The sequence below is a fragment of the Phlebotomus argentipes genome, unplaced genomic scaffold (assembly GCF_947086385.1).
Source record: "Phlebotomus argentipes unplaced genomic scaffold, Phlebotomus argentipes genome assembly contig_17, whole genome shotgun sequence".
Classification (NCBI taxonomy): Eukaryota; Metazoa; Arthropoda; class Insecta; order Diptera; family Psychodidae; genus Phlebotomus; species Phlebotomus argentipes.
This window is the reverse complement of record NW_026776166.1, coordinates 1,016,979-1,037,221: the sequence shown is the minus strand read 5'-3', so window position 1 is coordinate 1,037,221 and position 20,243 is coordinate 1,016,979. Positions and strand designations below refer to the sequence as shown.

The window sequence follows — 20,243 nt, the reverse complement described above, 5'->3', positions numbered from 1 at the left end:
ATAATTTTTTCCCCATTCGGATGATTTATGCGGAGGAAAATTCGTCGAGAATCCACGCATCTCCGGGTGGGTGGGGGGCCTCGAAATGTGGAGCTTCTGCATGAATAATGAATGGGAAAGGTATGAAAATTATGTTCCACAGAGATTCCCTCCTGCAAATTCAGACCGAATGGCCTCTCCAACCCCCGGCGTATGTACAGCGATGTAGATTTCCCAATCATTTCGTAGCCTCGACATCATCATCATCGCTCCTCTGTGTGTCATCGGCCGTGGCTCCGCCCCGCGAGGCATGCCCGCTCTCGCTCGCTCTCGGCGGGCGAATGGGCCGTGAGCCACCCCATCGGGGCGACACCGAGGGTGATGGCTCGCTGCGGCGCGTCCTGGGAGCCCCGGTGGTAAATAAGGCGTCTCAGAGACAAGAGCCAGCATATCTTCCTCCTCGCAACGCCGCCACAAAGGGATGATCGTATTTTGCTAGTGGCGGTCGCTTATTCCAACGGATACTCGTGCGCGCCAAGGTTAATTTCATAGTTGGTGGAACACCTCTCTTCCGGGTCAAGCTCCCTGAGTGTCCCTGCCAATTTTCACCCCCCTCCGAGTGAAGTGTGCTTGTGAGAGTCGCCCGCGGAAAAAATGTAGACATCCAAAGTGAAATGAGCCATAAATTACACTCCTCGATTCGCGCCACTTGCCAAGAAGCTCAAAGCTCAGGACTCAGTGTCTCACTTTCACCCTCGGCCACCCCGTGAACCGCACAGATAATTTATTGGCCACTTTTTTCCACAATTGACCCACCGAAAAAAGAGCGCGGACTCCGGATCCCATTTTTGCTTAACATGCACATAAATTTGTACGCATTTGCTGTGGAAGTTTGAGAGATAGAAAACAGAGGCAATTTGAAGCAATTATCCGTGAAAGTTTCGCGACGGTGAACATGTACGAGAGCTCGTGCTCATACCAGACGGCGCTGGACCTCAAGAGGCCCCAGGTGAAGTCCGAGGACTGCCTGGGCGTGCCGCAGTGCTCCCCGGACTGGGCGTCCTATCGCTTCCACCAGTCCACGTTCGAGCAGCTGAAGCAGAGCGTGGAGAAGGCCAAGGCGGCGCTCCAGGACCGCAGCTTCCTCGGCTCCACGGGCGCTTTCAGGTACTGTCCAGACCACAGCCTGCATCCCCAGTTCCCGGACTCAAGCTCTCGCCCTTGCAGCGACATTTACGCGTCGCCCAGACTCGCCGAGTCCCTGGAGACCGTCGTGTCGCTGGGAAATGCCGCCGGATGCAACGTCGTGGGCGTCATCAACGGCCACAGAAACGACTTAATCTCCACAACGACGGCTTCTTCGTCGTCCATGGTGGACTCGCTGAACGACGTGTCGGAAATCAGCAAGATTAGATTAGGTGAGACGCAATTTGACAATTTTTTCCCCCAGATTATCTCTAGCGACGGGTTTTTGCATGGATGGAAATTCGTAATCATTCCGCGATGTTCAATCAAATTTTTGCAGCAATTTCTGCCTCTCTCCATATTTTTGGGATGAAGGATAATTACCAGCTTATCCTTTTGACGATATGATTATCCAATTTTAATGAACTCACGCTCATTTAATCTTTTCCAAAGAAATCCTTTTATTTTTCTCATTCTTTCCACTCGTATAAGATTATAGAGAAGAAGATTGAATGATTTTCCACTCCCGACAAACTGAAAAAAAATCTTACTTTGTATAGGAAAAAATCTTCTCGATTCCTAAGAAATTTATTTAATTTGAACGGAAGATAAAACTTGTGAAATTATCAATTTTCCATTATGAAAAGTTTCTTTAAGCAATATTAAATTCAAATATTTTTCACTGTAGCAGAATTTACTCTTTGGAAAATGTAAATAAATTCAATTTTTTATATTTTTTTTATTCCTGAATTTCTATTTAAAAATGTAGATATTTTCCTTTCATAAATTAACGAAAATGCGAATATAACATGAAAATTCAAACAAATTCACATATTGACCAATTTCAAAGATTTTTTTTTAGCATTTTGAGAAGTTATTCTTATTTTCTTTGAATATATCAAATTTGTGAAATTAATATAATTAATATCAATAATCATAGTCTAGAAGATTTTGGAAAATATCTTTATTTTGCCATTGACTGATAATTTTTGTTGTCACATTTCGTAAGAAAGTTTTTGAACTTTTCAATACAACAATCGTTAAAGTTCCAACTGCGACTTTCTTTTTTATTTAATATATTGTTGAAAAGTCCCTCGTTTGCTCCTGCTTTATGGCCAAAATCTTCCCATTTTCTGGTCCTTTTGGCAGTGGAAAACTTCCATCCTCGCAAACATATCGAATTCCATCGCGAGTGGGAGTGAAAAGGGATCTGAGCAGCGCTCATTGCGCAAACCACCCTTGCGAGGGAATCTGGCGATGGGGGATGGATTCAAAGATGGAGTTTCCATGGTTACAGGTGGAATGATATCCAGCCGCAACTCCATCATTATCCCCTTTTTCCCAGCCAGCGAATCAGCACGGAATTGAGTGTAATCTGCTCGTCATTTGGACGATCGACGGCTGGTCGGATGTCATGAGTGCATAAATCCATAGCTAAAAGGCTGCCGAGCATGAATTGTGTGCTCCTCCAGTGTTATTGAATCATCCACTTAATTAGGGACTTTACGGTGGCACGCTGTCGAAATTGGTCACACCACTCGAGAGCGCGCATCCAGAGTGCCATCGTGAATGGATGAAGTTGTGGGAAAGAAGTGCAAACATGGCAAAGCAAACAACAATAAATAATAAATACAAAGTATCATCATCAGCGAGCGTTGGTCCACTCTTTTGCCGCACTGTCGCTCGATTGTTGTCTAGAAGAATGCCCAACCGTGCGCCACCTCGTCAGCAATAATTCATACGTAATCGCACACCAAACTATCAATTGACGGGCGGTGGGAATGGGAGGGAAGCAGGAAGAAAGCACGAGGAAAAATCGGATGTATTGCTCGACCGAGAGGGTGAAGAGGTTGCCAGATATCGATAGGGTGGCAACCTTTTCAAATTGCTTAATTGGCGTGAATTGTGTACATAAATATTGGCCTATAGTTTTTTTTTTCGGCATTGACTCTCTGTCAAGCCAACAATGATGGCTCTCTCTCTGTCTCTCTTCATTTTCCAATCTGTTTCCCGCACTGTCATCAACTATTTTCTGCCCATCCTCAGTGGCCAATCGACATTATCATCTCTCTTTTCTTCTCACTCTTTCAGGCCATGAGAAAAGTCTCAGTCTCCCAAGCCAGGATGATGTGAGAAATGTTAAATGTAACACAGGTAAATTGCTATTGATTTCTCTATGTTGCTTTTCCCCTTTCACCCCCGCGCCGACTTATCGCGACGTGGGCCCTTTTTTGGAAAATCCACCCTTGGACAGTGCGGAGGAGAGCCAAAATTCAAAGTCAAACAGCCATAAATCATTCGCATGCGTGGCAATAATTATTATAAATGATTTTCCTCTGGGCATAAAGAAAGTGTTTGATGAACATTAAGATGAATGAGTTAAAAGTGTACAATTTTCGACGAACTGTTATTATTCTAATCACTTTTCAAAGTAGTCATTTATTAAAGGCCAATGCAAGGGCATGAAAGTTTAATGGGGAAAAACATCTTGTAATATCATTGAAAATGCCTTGGAAACTTCAGTCAAAGGAAGCGGTCTTGGATTTTAGGATTGTTAAATGTTGATTTTTAAAGGGTTTTTTAGAAAACACTTTAAATTTAAAACAATGATAAAGTCGTGAACATTAAGCCAATCAGTCAATCAAATTTAATGGGATTTCGTGTGTGGAAATAGATTTTTTGATTGTTTTTTCCAGGTTTTCACTATTTTTGTGACGCATAAATTGTGTCACATCATTCTAAATTATTTTTAAATTAAATATATTCATCAGTGTATCAGTAATGTTCCATTTTAGAGATCGATTTCAATGGTGAAACTCGAAAGTAGAGACACATTCTGCATTATCGATGCGAGTGGAAAAGTCTGAGGGTGGAAATTCCTTTCGGGAAAAACCACCCCTTGCAAAAGCTCACACGAGATGGCAACCAAATCATGTTGATTTTCCTCTATTGCATTTTTACAACTCAATTTGAAGAAATCCTTCCTTCCTCCGCATTGAAAGACAACGGCAAATTAGTGGATTTCACGAGTGACTTCACCCCGCATAGATTTATCATGGAGAAAAGCCCGCCGAAAGCCCAAAAAGTTGAAAAATCGATAAATATTCCTCTCTTATCCAACAACTTCCGCCTCGCTGGTTTCGGCAATCGATATCGTAGTCATGGCAGCAACTTCGCAAGTACTTCCGGTACTGATACATACATCATAGCCCAGTTGCAAGGAGAATGCGCGAGTCATTGCTCAAAATATTCCCATTTTGTAACTTCACACAATCCCACCCACGAACACCGTCTGTGTTCACCATGAAAATATACACCTGGAAAATCCCTCACAATCCCGAAGGATCAGCGCGCGCCCTGCGTGGGCTGAATGGAGGTGCATATATGAAGTTTTCATAAATTGCACGAGCACGCAATTTACTCTGCTCTTGTTATGCCTTCACTCGCGATTAAACAATCAAATACTTAAAAAACAAAAACTTAATATTTTTTCACACGTGGCTGCAGCACGCGTGCAGTCATTCATACGTCATTATGGGTCACGTGCGGCGACAGCAACAATATTGTGCCATGGGGTTGATTGTCTCGCAGCCCTCGCGATGGAGTGTGTGTGTAGTTTTGCATGTTCCAGACCCCGAGAGTCAGGGACCTTCTCTCGGCCAGTGAATGGAGCGTAAATTGGCGTACGCCTGAAAGCCATTCAGATGTGTTGATACGAGTTGAGGAGTGTAACTTGCTCATTTTGTCAGTGCCGCCATTCAGTGCAGCACGAAAAGGAGGAAATTTTGTGAAAATTTCCAAGCTGCACAAGAGCATCGGAGGGAAAATTTTCCCGAAATTGACATTGCGTGCAACCCTCGAGTGAATTATGAAGTGAAACGCAATGAATTTATTAATTTTTCTCTGTCTCTCCGTAATTTATGCTCCCTCGCAATTCTTACCCCACGACATGATAGTTTTCTGTGATTTCCCATTTATTGATATTGTTGTTCACGGATTTTTTTCCTCTCGCGCGCGAGGATCCATAAATTCATAGGTGCAACATTTGTCACGCTGTTTTTTCTCACCGCCCCTTCGATAAATCACGGCGCGGCAAATTCTAGTCGCAGAGCAACTAGTAGTGATTTTGTCTCACGATGGCACCGCTGGACCAGAGAGACCACCCATTGTCATCGATTTACGGCCTCAATTGTCGAGCAATCAGTGCCGATGCGAACTTCAGGCGCCCTTCGACGCCGTGTGAAAGGGATGCCACTTGAAGTGTGCTCAGAGTTAATCCTATTTGCAATTGCTTAATATCCCAAATGTGTGTACACAGACGGATTGCGTCAGTTGGTCGTACAGCGCAGTCAATTGGCTCATCAACAAGTGTGTCTATGCAGAATGTAATGCGGGATTAAGTGTGAATAATTCCTGCCCTTGCATGAGAAGAGGATTCTCTCCCAGGGGAGAGAATTCAGCCCAAATCACTCACTGCACATATTCTATCTGTCTGGAGCGAAAATCATTAGGATCACCCTAAAGCGAGAGAGGTTTCGCGCAGGGGTTCATCGTGTGTTGATGGGAAATAAATTGACGCAAAAGATCTGTGAATGCTGCATGAATTTAACAAAAAAAAAGAACTAAATGTTCAAGGACATGCAAAAGAGTAAAAGACTAAAGAGAAATCGATTGTAGAAGACATCGATAAAAAGAATATTTTGCTTTCATCAGACGGTCAGAAAACGAAGAAATTCACTCATTTTTTTCGCTTTGAAATAGAAAATCAATCATGATTGTGAGATTCTTGATTCAAGCCTCGTCTGCAAATCTCTGCAACTAGAATACGCCAAAAAAAAACTCTATAATTTCTCTTAATGTTAAGAGCTATTGAAATTTTTCTGAAATGTCTCACATCCACATTAGCAAAAGAGGCAACAGAAAACAAAGAGCAGACAGACAAGTAATAAATTGTCATCACTAGGCAATGCTGCAACTGTATGAACCCCTTTGCGTGATTCAATTCATCAAATCGCCACGCGATCAGCACCCTTGCGATCTGCGAAGGGTGCCATCCGCGCAGATCATTTCGCAGGGAGAATAATTAAGTGCCGAATCGCCGAGATTTCCAGCTTCCCACCCGAGATACTCAAATGTGCATCATGTGAAAGTGGCCCGAAATAAATCACGGACGACACGGCTCGCTGACTCGCTGCCTTTTCACCCCTGTGTGACCCGACGAGTCACCCTCTGGACAGACAAAAGCTCAAAGTGTGGGAATATGCGAACACCCAAAATATTTATATTGACTTTCTCTGTCGCCGAAGTCACCCTCGCAATTTTACACAACATTTAATTTCCAGCATTTTTCCCCAGCGTTGCCCATTTCCTTGACGGGGGAGGTTCTTTTTTGCACTGCAATAATGTTGCAAAAGCGCCTTGTGTGGATCAAGCGTTACGTAATGGTATGCGACTTTCCACTATCTAGCCGTTCCCATCTTTTTTGCGCCCTCCTCACATGGACTGTAAAAAATATTGCAATGAGATATTTCTGGGGGTTGGAGGGAAAAGTGTATCAAGAGTGTGCCATCTCAATCTCTAAGCAAACTAAGAATTATCCACTCAAGTTTAGAGCTTTCTGAGCCATTTGTCTCACTCGTCGTCCCTGTAAATAGAAGCTCATGTAATGCATAGAAATTCAACATTTTAATAATGTGTACATAGCCGTGACACACAAGGAGGCGACCCCCGAAAAGCACTCGAGGGGGTGGCGCGCTCCGTCTCCCTCTCGCACACACGCTCCGGTGCTCGCAACCCCTCTGGCGCCCTTATGTACAGCGCGCGCGGAGTGTTGGTGGGAAAGGATCAGGAAATCGTGTCAAAGATATCATGCTTTGTCTATCTCCTCGCCTGGTGGCATGTTAGGAGCGAGCAACCCCCGCTCTGTTTATAACACATAAGCATCGGAGAGCATAATGTTCCCACCTTGTATGCCGAATCCGATTGGTGGCTGGCGAGGCCCTCGATTTGCAGACCTCGCCCCCTTCTGAGCGCTCTGACGCCTCTCGACACTCTCACGAGGACTCCTGCCAGGAAGGTCGATAGTGTTTTTTGCCACCAGCCGCTGTACAGTCCGTGCACGTTGCCTGTGAACACCGCCGTTCCTCGCGCTCACATTCAGTCCAGTCTCTCTGGCCCCGAACAACCTTCCTTCGCGAGAACAATCTCGAGACCACACGAGAAAACCACGGAAAAAAGGGCCAACAAAGTGATGAAAGAATAGTAGAAGAGGTGCTGTGGCATTTCTCCCAAAAGTGGGAGTTGAGCAGTCTGAAGAAAAGCACGCGGAACAAACATCGTACCACATTTATTCCTCCGGAAGTTGAAGTGTCCGGTAACGGTAACCGGTTCCTATCGTCATCAGTCCTTCCCGTTCCTCTTCCTGTTTCATTCAGACTACGTGTGACCCTCTTTAAAACCCCAACGCCGGCCACCATTCAACCAGTGATGTTGTCTCTGCAAGTGAAAGATATTTATTAGTAATTTTTCAATTGTTCTCCGGTGACTTCTTGCGCACTCTTGTTCGCCACCTTCGATACCGTCGCTGGTCGCGCGGGAAAAGGAAAATTTTAGTGGATTCTTTCGAACAGAGTTGAAGGCAAAATTGCCAGTTTAATAATGTTGGACATCAAAAGCTCAGCCGATTACCTCAGTCGATCGGCTGGGACTTTCAGCAATTTCTCCATGCTATTTGCTGGTAAATATCCTCCCAGCCACAATCCTGCGATCTCTGCAATCCTCTGTTGTGCCACTGAAGATCTCATGTTTTTGTGAATAGATTCTAATTTGAGATATTTTCCCTTTCTACTCAGATTCTTCCTACAAATCCTCATGGAGCTCTCACAGTACGACGCAATCACAAGGTAAGAAGATTTTACATTTCTATAAGCTTGCAATTACATAGGAAAATGATGATGTAGTATTAATCAGTCAAGTTGATAGTGAATGTGAACTAAATCCCTTCATGACTACAATTCATTTCCATCATGAACAAATTGAAATTCCCCTTAAATCTTAAAAAGAAACCTTAAAACAAGCGATAATACATGAAAATGTATTACAAATTAAAAAAAAGACACTTTACAGAATATTTAATGAGTAATGGGATTATTTGAAACGATTTCATATCACATTTTTATTATTTAAAGAAATAATTTGCAATTACTTCTCAAAATTCTTAGAAATCCTCAAAGAAATCAAAAGTTATTTCTTCCATAAACCGAATTTGAATCTATTCTTCTATAATTTGAATTTTTATTAAGTTTTTCGACGCGTTAAATGCTTGAAGGCTAAATTAAAAGAGGACTTTCAATTTTCTAAAAATTTCTTTTTATGTCATCTCATTAATATTTCTAAAATCAGGCAGAATTGTATGAAAATTCAGCGACAATTCTATGATCTTTCAATTCAACTCTTCGTTATAAAAATCATTTGATTTTTCGCAATAATTTGATGGGTTTTGATCTAAGAAATCACTTATTTCTTTACCTTTTTCCATGAAGATTAACTTACTAATGAGATATGATCTGACTTTCCAAATTGTTGCTAAAATGGTTACTTTTAAAGTTAATTTTGATGGCAAAAGAAGTCATTAACTATCGCATTCTATCTGACAATCCAAACGCACTTCCTTCAGCATGACTAGCATTGTGAGTGTCGAGTTGATAAAGTGTTGTCTGAGAGAGGATATCATGGGCAATTGTTTGAATCCCCAAAACTGCCGGTAAGAATGACCGAAGAGGATCTCAACAATGCAAAATCATGGAAAAGTTTCGGCCTGGCACTTGTGTCCTTTTCACTTTGGAAATCCATTGTGTCGCCCGAAAATGCGACGAGAACTGGCAAAGAGTGTCTCTCAATTTTCAAATCAATTCCACTTCCATCGTCGCCCACTTTTTCCACCCACTTCGTGGAGTGTGAATTGGACATTATGGAAAATCATCCGATAGAGCGAATCTGGCTGAATACAATCTTGGGTACTTTTACCCAGACGCAAAGCGCTTCTCCCACCGCTCAGCATCGCTCGCAGAGTGTTGTGCATATTTGTGGGCAATTGCTGGAGCCCCGAGTGGGCGGGGGATGTTTTCAGTGGCTGACTAAAAGCATCTCACAATCAACTCGAATTTTTGCGCCACTCTGGCGGAGTGAAAATTGAGAAAATCTCCCGTCATCGCGCACTTTCATCAGCAACCGTATTCATGTGTGCGACGATTGCAGACGGCGGAGGGAAAATGTCGGTGGGTGGAACACATCAAGGGGGTAAACTTGGGAATTCGCTCCCTTTGTCCCGGGCTCGCTTTTTGCCACCCTCGAAAACGGCTTCGGTGAAAAGAGCAAACAAAAATTGCCACCAGCCCGAGGCGGTGTTGAAACACCACAGCTTTTTGAACTTATATAGAGACACCCAACACAATGCGAAGAGTGTTGTGAGCAACGAAGCAGAGTCTCACCCTGTAAGCGCTCGGGGGTGTAATTTGTAGCACCAACTCTGACATTTTAAAGTACATGCTGGAGGCGATTTTTTAGTTAGATTGCCTCGCTGGGGTTTTGTCATTATTTCACCCACAAGATTTAATTAGTTTTCCACAGTGGCGGCGCCCCTTTGTTGTGCAACAAACTGCGAGAGAATCAAAGGGCGCTGCAGATGATGGTGACACCGAAATCACAAAGTGCGGTGTTGGCCTCAATGCAAACTTTCAGTGTTCATTTGCAAAGACAACCAAAGGCAAAAATCACACAGATCCTTAATGAGATTTCAAAGTGGGGGAGACAATTTGTCTCACTGGCAAAGGCAAGCGACAAATGGAACACCACTTCCGTTTGTAGCTTTTTTTCCTGGACTATTGAGTAATATTCTCCGTCTTTCGTGCAATTCTTGGTGCAATTGAAGCACTGACGAAAGATAAAAGCATTTTTGGGTTCACTTTTTACCAAATACAACTTAAACGCATTTCTCTTCTCATTCTTTCTTCGCTATTTGTGTTTTAATGTGAAATTGAGCATTGACTTGGAAACTGTGAAATGCATTTCCTTTTCAGAGAATTCAAAGATTTATTTTAACTGAAATTAGATTTTAGATTATTTTATTTAACCTGTTTTCCGAGAGCATCACATTTTGAATTGATTTATCAATTTTATGGACAAGCGAAGATTGTTTAAAAGCAATTCTATCTGAATCACAAAAAACAAATTAGTTAAGATTGCAGAATTAATCAAGAAAGATCATTAACTAGCCTAAAACTTGATAGAGGATTTTACAATTTTGTCTTACGAATTTTGATATTTTCTTTTGTCAAAATGGGTAAAATCCATGAAATCAATTCGCAAACAAAGACATTTTGCATATCTCGTTTCACTAACCCACATAATTTGATGAGGAAACCTCTTCGAGTGACTCAAACAATGATAAATAGCAATAAAGTGCAGAAACTGTGACAATCATGAGATAAATTACGTCCCATCGACCGTTGAGAGCATTAATTTGCTAATTTCTGAGATGAAATATTCATAGAGAAATCGGGCAAGTGAGAGCACGAAATTATTATCCCTCTGGAATATTCATAAGCAGCAAAAAAGGAGCAACACAAAGAGATATTGTCACAATGAGAATTGAGGGAGAAAGAGAAGCGCGCTAGTTAGTAGGGTAATTTTGTCTATGGCTCTTTTTTCTGCCATCGCACAAACTTCAATCAATTTCCAACTCGACTGTTGATATTGCGAATCCGAGAATATTGGCACAATTGGGAGTGACAAAGTTCCATTCTTTGCCAATTTTTATTTGCACAGACAGTTCAATCAGTGCCAATTTGCGAAATGATGGGAAAAAAAGAGAGCGTGTTGGGCCACTCGAAGCTCCTGTTTGATCCATTAGAATTTCCAATGTTTCTGAGGATAACATTTGTGTATTTTCCACTTGGCTTCCCTTACATAAATTGTCACTTTGCCACTGCGTCATGATAAAAGATCAAAGTCGAAGAAGTTTTTGGGTGTGATGAATTGAATGGGTTTTCTGGCTTTACGGGCGGAGGGGAGGAAGGGGAATTTATTCTGTACGCATGAAGTAACACGAAAACATGCTTTATGTCCTATTGTTTAAGTCGAAATTCTAATAAGATTCTCTTCTTGTTCTCGGCAAACCTTAAATCCGGCGCCACGGCAGGTTACAGTTCCAACGCTCTAAGTAGCGTAGGTGTCGGAAAAACCACCATTGATCCACATCCCCACCTGCGACAACCAGGTAAAGAATTTTCCATTGTTTTGCAAACATCTTTTCATGCCCGCCATTTGCGGAAGAAAACCCGCAACGCTCTCGCTTTTCCCGATCGATTCGGGGAGTGATTAAGAGGGAATTGTTTGCGGCCAAAATGAAGAGTGGACAGGGCAATCTCGAAGGATATTGAATGCCCTGCCGAAAGACCGCACATGCACGAACCATCAATCCCCGGGAAGAGTGCTAAAATGTCCTGTTTGCCAAGGCAGAGATGGAATTGAGGATCGGCAAAATCCACCGGAAAATCCACCCAAAAATCTCACTTGCATGACTGCAAAATTAAAATCCAATCTAATTGCACACACTTTCCGCAATTAAACATCCGGCGAGAAGATGGAAACGGTGTGCAAGTTAATCGTGAAAACCAGAAAGTCCTCCTCTGTGGACACAGTATTTAATAAAGGGCCGCCGCCAAATATTTGTGCACGGCAAACAAATTAAAACGCGATACCATGACATTGTTTTACGGGAGAGTTAAATGGACAAAAAGGACCCCGAGGGATATTTAATATATTACAACAATGTGTAATCAGCACATCAGTGATTTGCAGCCTTTCGTTCGCGGACTCTCAATCGCTGACCCGTGAATTGATGAGCTTTTGTGCGCGTGAAACTAATTTCACAAGTGTAATCGTGTTTACTCTCGAAGAGCTGCGATTTTAGTGGAGCGATTGCAATATAGTAATTAAAATGAGAGCAATATTTGGTGGGAAAACCAATATATATATTTTTTTAATTAACATCAGTGTGTTTGTATTGCACAAATCAAATAGATTTCGAATCGGTTTTAGTAGAAATTTTGAAGAACTCGTTGGATTATTCAGAAATCAAATTATCTTCAGCGCTTCTGATTTCAACTCAAGCTCATGTTACACAACGATTCAATCCCGACAAATTTTTGTAGTATTTTTAAACATAATTTCAAGAATGACACTCAGTGAAAACCTGGATTAAATCCCATATAATACGACTTTGAGCTCGAAACACTTCAGAAGTGCAAAATAAACTAGACTTCAAAACGCCTTTCTACACACTCTGAGGCCATTTTCAGCGGCAAAGTCGGAAAAGTCCTTCAAGGATGGCTCAAATTTCCCAATTTCGTAATTACTATTTCCTTTTTGCTCTGTTTGTCTTACTTCTTGCATATCAAACTCGCTATACTTCCTGCGACCTCCTGATAAACAACGCATTAATCTTCATCAATCAGGACGATTTTTCTGGGCGAGTCTCACGTGAAATTTCCCGCGGTGAGAAATTTCAGCAATTTGGCATGAAAGACTTGGCGTGGAGATTCGAGAAGTGCAGCAAATTGGATTGGAATGAGCGCGATTGCGTATGCTGATAAAGGTTGTAAATCACTGATTTCTGCCCAGATAGACAGGGAGAAGAAGAGGGGGTGGGCGGGTGGTGGAGGTGGCGAAAAATCTTTGTGTATATTTACATAGCACACGCCTCGCTGTCGCGCAAGGCAGTGGCAATTTGGGCAAGGAAAAGTGAGATTTCTGGGGTGGTGAAAATGAATCTGGGTGTGCAGGTCAACCCTCAATATTTACACACTTTGGTCAACCGTTCGTAATGCAATGGGCAATCAGCAATTCCTCGCTTGATCACCACTGTAAATTTACACGATGACTTCTCGTCTTGGGCCTCTTCTCCTCCTTCCTCGACCGCGCTATTTTGGACGTAAAATCAATATCTTGGGAAATTATAAGCAAAACTTTCACTCTGTCCACCCACAGCGAGTCATTCGAGACAGCGTCCGCACGTGAATCAGAAAACTAAACACACCTTGGCTCACGAGGGGGATGGAAGCGGGGGGAGGGGGTGGAAGAAGGTGGAAAAAATAGCGTGACTGCGAGGGTGAAGCGAGAGAAAGACCGCAATAGTCTCAATCTTGATGAGGAGAAGTATATATGGTGAAAACAGCGAAAAAGCGACTGTGGGGAGACTTTAAGTGCTCGTGGGGCTTTCACAAGTTTTACCCTAAATTTAACAAATTGTACGCGAAATGGAGAAAAAGCTCCATCCCTCCCGGTAATGATGATAAATGTCGGAATCAGAATTATTGGCGCCTCTCTCTGCTCGCAGAACAATTTCTTAAGAGTGTGGAGAAACTAAATGCCATAAAATCCCCTTTATATATATATGGAACTCTCGTCAGTGTTCTAATGACCCACCCTCTTCATTTTTGTCGAATCTGTAGCAAAATACAATAATACACCCTCCGCGTCACCCTTTCATCTTGCTGTTAAATATTAAATTATTGCCGGAGAATGGAGTCTCAGTGGTGTTTTGAACAATTTATTGAATTGTTTAGCACTTTTCCATGGGGACTGCGAAGGTCCTCAGCCATTCATTACCAACATTTAAATCACACTCAAGAGTGTTTATTGTCCCTGGCAAACAGGCAGTGCCTTTGCAAGTGATTGAGGACACTCGGGTGGCAAACAGCTCGTATTCATTGCTGTCCCAAGTTTAAAATTCTCAAGTGGGTGGATTTGAAACATTTCTAGTGGGCGCACACGCGCCCTAAAAGCCACTCAAATGCCCTGGAATTGTATATCAAATGGCAATGTGTGGTTGGGCGAGAAGGGAGAGCGCAAATTAATGTGCACATTTTGCCCTTTTTTCTCCTTGCAGATCCATATCAAATGTTTGGACCAACCAGCAGTAGGTTAGCGAGTTCAGGTGAGTCTCGGAGCGCCAGCAAATGCACGGATTTCTATCTTAATTGTAAGCCACACTCTGGATGCGAGGGTGTCACGGCCAGGTGTCTCTAATCCAGGTGTTTCCACTGCGCTAATTAATGCTTGTTTCCACAACCACAGCGTCAAATGGGATTAAATATGCGCGCCACGATTAAACCTCTTTGATTTCACCCATCGAAAAGTGGTGGAGGAAAAAGAAAAATACACACATGATTGAGGGGTGAAAATGAACCAGGGCACGAACTGTAAAACTGGGAAGAAAGATCCTAATCGACATGAAAATTGTGTGTGTGTTGATAAAAAACAGCCGAGAAGGAGAATTTGGATTACAAATCACTCCCTATAATGGCCATAAGTTCAATCAACTGGTAGAAAATATCCATTTAGCCACCCGCCGATGATGCAATGCGTAGCGAAAAACATCAATCATCATCAATAATGAAATTATCGTAATTTTAATAGGCAAATCACTACAGAAGGGTCTTTCCATGCGCGTCATACGCATTTTTCCCAATCGGCCGAGTAATATGGTTCACCAGTGCTTCTCAAAATCTCTTGTTCACTGTGATTCCAGCACTTGTGTCGATCGAACAGAGTTTTGCGTGTGGCAAAATGAATACAAGAACATTAAATTATTTTACAAATGCATGAAAAATGATTAAAATCTGTTTGAAAATATCGTAGATTTACTTTCTTGAGTAAAATAATTGCCATTTTTAATAGTCTTAACGTGCAAACTTTATTCAACATTACAAATCTCGTTTTATAATCCATTAATGCAGAAGATTACTGAAACATGCAATGAAATATCACAATCATAAATACTATTGATGACTTCTGTTTCTGATCGGATATTAACAGAGATCAATGAGCAAAATCCTGTGGTGAATATTGTAAGATATGAATTCTAACCTCCAAACGTCTCGTTCTTAATAGATAACTTTGAAGAATTCAGTATTTTGGATGTTAAATACTTCAACAGCAAGTTTCTTCAGAAAATTCTCCTTTGAATAAGTGAAACTTTTCAAATTAAATCCAACATTTTGAGAATTTATGAAATGTTTGATCAATTTCACTGTTTCTTATTATCTAATAAAAGACGAAGAAAAAGGTGAATAGCGCAGTGAAATATTCCGACTCCAAGTCTCAATCAAATTTGATAGTCTACAAGAGATCTAGGTTCTTCTTGCTCTGCAGATTAGCAGAATTCATCTCCCAATTGTTCGCCACGAACATTGAGAATCACTGGCCAGAGCGCACCCCAACCCGTGACACACATTATTCGACAATCCGCCCCTCGACGGGGGCCACACAGAGCAGTGTGAATCCACAATAATTCAGCATCAGCATTTCGCTGAGTGATGAATAATAACGATGATGACGCTACTTATATTGTTCCGCAATTTTACCATAATTGACATTCAATTTATGACATTCTCTCCCCCGCAATTTGGCCAACAAAAGGATCGGGACAGATTCAGCTGTGGCAATTCCTGCTGGAGCTCCTCAGCGACTCGGCGAACGCGGGCTGCATCACATGGGAGGGCACAAATGGGGAGTTCAAGCTCACGGATCCCGACGAGGTGGCGCGGCGATGGGGCGAGAGGAAGTCGAAGCCCAACATGAACTACGACAAGCTGAGTCGAGCTTTAAGGTGAGTGGAAAAGACGCGGTAATTGGCTTCTGGCAGCAAATTGGGCATTGTTTTTCCATCCCCTTTTTCTTCCGACACTCTCTGCGGCACAAATCTCACCCCGGAGGGCAATCAAGGGGCGAGAATGATGCGCTGAACTGCTGCAACGCCTTCAGACACTTAATTTCTATTCATTATGCCATTATGGGAATGATTTATCGATGTACCTTTTATCCCAGTGCGTTAGTCACACTTTTCCACCCTCTCTCAGGGCCTCCTTTCGGCTCATTATCAATGTTCAGTGCACCATGAAAAATATACTGCTGGAAATTTCTAAAAACTCGCCTTCCACCCTGTGGAGAAAGGGTCACACTTATGAAGTTTGGTGGAAGAAGAGGAAAAATCTTTAAGGAAAATATGTTGAGAAATTCCCATAAAACACCCTCTTTCGTCGCTGTCATCATCCCTTCTTGACTGGCGTATTTATTTTTTTTTTCTGCCAAATCTGAGGAAAAATTCCCTCCTCGGAGCAATGAGAATTCATATGGAGTGACACCCCAAGGGAAAATGCTTACATATGTAAGGGCAAATGCAATCGCAAATACACATCAAATTCCGGTTTGTCTGGGAGCCGCAGGAAGGTTCCTTCAGCTGCCCAACCCACCGAATCACCCACACCCTCGCGCCGTCAGGGTGGAAAAAAAAAGAGGAGAGTCGAACCCTCGAATGGTTTTTGGGACAACTATATCTTACGCACGAGTGAAAATGTCGCTGATTTCGCATAGAAATCGACGTCTCTCTCTCGCTTTTTTCGGTCATGGGAAAAGATACTATTGTTGGCATGCGTTGTGCATATTCACCATATCGAGAATTACACTTGTACAGGCATAATGGGTATCTGGAGCCCCCATTCATTCCCCGGGCATGGCATAAAATCCCGCCGACAATAATGGTTCGCGATTAACAATGCCATTCTCTTTGGTTAAATTCAATGATAAGTGAGTATAATTGAAATGTACATTTGCCACAATGCCCATCGCGCGCGCTCAACGAGGAGGAAAAAGGAGAGGCTCCAGCACCACTTATTGACTTATGTTGGCTCATTTTCCCAACTAATTGTCCTTGCACTGGCCAGACGAATCAATGCCGCACACGATTGTGATTTGGAATGGGAGGGAGATAAATTGAATTTTTGGCTGAGCGATTCCCTCTCATCTTCCCTGCAATTTCTCTCCAGATATTACTACGATAAGAACATAATGACGAAGGTTCACGGCAAGCGCTACGCGTACAAGTTTGACTTCCAAGGACTCGCCGCCGCCACGCAGCCCGCAACGAGTGACCCCACGTACAAGTACCAGAGCGATTTGTTCATGGCGCCATATCACCACGGAGCGAAGCTCAGTTCCTTCATGAGCCCCCACCACGGAATGACTTCCACCTCAGGTGAGCGTCTCTCGCGGTCAGGCCGATTTTCTTGCCCCTCTCACGGCGGCCTAATTGGGAAACGCCACTTCAGTGCAATTAGTAGCACTCAAGCATCGCGTTTCCCATCAAGAATCTTGATTTTTTTTGCTAAAATCCTTGCTCAAGCGGCTTAAGCTAACTTAAATGATCCTGATATCTTCCTGAAAAATTGCTGATCTTTGTAATTTTGCAATCAACTAATAGGATTTTAGAAGACAAGGAGCGTTTGGCTCTCAACTTCTTTCAATTCAATGGTTAAATTCGTGGTTTTAACCACTAAATTAACTGTAATTTTATTACTTGAACCATTTTCAACACAAAATTGTGTTAAAACAAATCTAAAAATCAGCTCAAATACAAATAGAAAAGTTTAATTACAAACATTTCAAGAGAAGCTGAGTTGAGCTAAAATATTGTTTTAAAACAGGTTTTTCACTCGATTGAGCTCAAATTCTAAGCTGTAAGTCGCTGATGATATTACCTTCCTTAACACGTAAATTTCGAATAATTAATCGATATACTGAGAGATATTTTTTCCATGAAGTTGAAGATATTTGAACTTTTGTCCTTCTTCAGGTAAAAATACAGGCTTTAATGGTTTCTCACGTCTCAGATATCGTCATTATAAAATCAGTTATCTGGGGAAAAAGGAGCTAAATTATTTTTGAAGAAGGTTTTGGCTTCATTTTAAAATCATGACGCTCGAAGAAAGGAAAATGAAACGTATATTCAAGCTATTATTCAAGCAAGAACAGAAGATTATATTAAGACAGCCAATTGTTTGAATTCGTTATTTTTGAGTCGTCAAACTATTGTTTTCTAGTTCTACTTGCAGACAATAATCATGATTCCTTTTCCCAAATGTATATTAATTAACAGAAGAGTTATCTTAAGGAGATTCTGAGTCTCCTGAATATTCAAAGATAATCAAATTTTGAAGAATTTTACGAATATTTGATGAAGTTTCTCTCAATTTCCCCTAATTCTGGAGAAAACCCTGAGTTTGATTGGTCTCACCAAATGATGGTTTGTGATGTTTTACACCTTCCTTTTTGCGGCAGCGAAATCAATTAATTTTTGGAAATGATTTTGTGTACAGCACTCGAAGTTTCGCACTTAATCTCATTACCCAGAGATAATTTCAATGACACAAACACATTTAAAATGTGCAAAATTGAAAATTAATTGGATTGAAAGTTGGAAGAGTTGCTGAAATGAGCAGCAAACTCAATTTTCTCACAGGACAAAAATCATTTTCCATCGAATTGATTTATATCTAAATTAATTAGAAATTCTCCCAGCGCCGCCAATAATCAATGTTGCATCCCCGAAATGATGTCCCTTGTCCAGAAGTAATGCGCTCCGTCTCGCTCTAGCATCAATCTTCCCATCGGCGGCTTCGTGGAGCAATTGGGGCGGCCCCACGACGAACCTCTACCCTCCGCACTCCATGAGCCATGTGACGCCACCCCACGTCACCCCGCACCTGGGCACCTACCCTCACTACGCATGACCGTCCCCCACCACCGGCGGCTTCTAATGCGCGCCACCTGCCGGCAGAGGATCCTGGACGCGCGCAGGACCGCGAGGACGCGAGGCCGCGGCCTTCGTCGACTATCCACAGTGGCAGTGACGTTTTCGTTCGGTTTAGTGTCAGGCGATTGCTTTCGTAGCGCTCATTTCACCGTCACGATTGTCTAATCACGCGGAATAGGGATGCATTTTCGATGAATTTAGCGAGGAGGGCGCAAACCATTCTGGACGCGTCGCCAGAGATAATATCCATGATGAATTTTTGTAATGAATGTCCAATTTACTCACACAAAACAGTCGTATATTTTCTGGGATCCTCAAAAGAGAGAGAGAGACAGAGAGGGAGAGAAAGAGAGCGGAAGATGAAAAAAAAATCTAGATGTAAAGTGAATGAGAAGATACATAATAAAATATTCATGTTAACACGTAAGAGCATAAAAATAGATGACAATTTCAAGCAGTATCATGTAAAAAAAAAAGAAAGGAGTGCGAAGAAAGAGGGATAAATGGCGAATTGAGACATTTTCTGTGTCAATTTATGTTCCTCAAAATGAATATTCATGACGAAATTGCACCACCAAAAAAAAGACACATAGAAAGAGAGAAGAAGAAATAACCAAAGATTCTTATTGAGTTGATTTTAATCCCAAAAGAAACAACACTTAATTTACCGATTTATTTTGACTTCCTTAGAAAAAAAGATTGAGAGTGCCAAACAATTTCAGTTGAAGTGAATGAATAGAGATCACAAAGAAATTCTAGTCCCAAAAAAAAAGAAAGAAAGAAAGCAGATGCAATGTTTGTGAAGCAAAAAAAAGTATAGAAATTATTTAAGAAAGAAAGAATAAATAAAGAAAAAACATATGAGAATCTGTGATAGTTGTAAAAAAGATGAATAATAATTTAATGAAGAGAAAGAGAGAGAGCAAAATGACATTTTGTAAATGACTATAAAATGTGAAAATGGTTATCTAAAGATTACAAAGTTGCCGTGTAAAATAAATGTACATAAACTAGAAGACCCCACTAAAAAGTACAGAGAGAGAGAGAGAGAGGATTGTATGTAGTTAAAGACATAATAGTGTTTAAGACATTTTGCGGCTAAGAGAAAATCCAGCGAATTCCTATTTTGTAGCAGAAGATAAACAAGAAATTGTGATGAGATAGAATCTTACAAATGGATGTTGATGGAAATGCCAAAAGATTTCTGCATCGTTCAAATCTCTCAATTCTTTTCCCTTTTTTTTCTTTGACCTTTTTCACCCCAGAACACATTTGATTTTCTCTTCTTTTGACAGATGCAGCTCAATTATCATGAAGAAACTCGCTGGAAATTATTGAATAAATGTCTGTAGAAATGTAATGATAATTATTATATCAATGTATACAAATAAATGTCAGTTCAATGTATTTTATGTCATTTCAATGC

General features: G+C 41.6%; 1 protein-coding gene across 4 annotated transcripts; it reads left to right on the top strand.

Moving 5' to 3' along the window:
• The first annotated feature begins 1,303 nt into the window (after window positions 1-1,303).
• Window positions 1,304-20,232, top strand: LOC132256660 (DNA-binding protein D-ETS-3). Of its 4 annotated transcripts, XM_059753148.1 has the most exons (8): window positions 1,305-1,397; window positions 3,256-3,318; window positions 8,016-8,066; window positions 11,363-11,440; window positions 14,114-14,161; window positions 15,646-15,835; window positions 17,052-17,260; window positions 18,658-20,232. In XM_059753148.1, exons 1-8 carry the CDS (start codon window positions 1,349-1,351, stop codon window positions 18,792-18,794), a joined length of 825 nt encoding a protein of 274 aa, XP_059609131.1. In that variant the 5' UTR covers window positions 1,305-1,348; the 3' UTR covers window positions 18,795-20,232. The 4 variants fall into 4 exon arrangements, with proteins under 4 accessions (XP_059609133.1, XP_059609131.1, XP_059609132.1 ...); XM_059753150.1 differs by lacking the exon at window positions 3,256-3,318 and having other exon boundaries at window positions 1,304-1,397; window positions 18,658-20,231; XM_059753149.1 differs by lacking the exons at window positions 1,305-1,397; window positions 3,256-3,318 and adding an exon at window positions 7,775-7,900 and having other exon boundaries at window positions 18,658-20,231.
• Window positions 20,233-20,243: the final 11 nt, after the last annotated feature.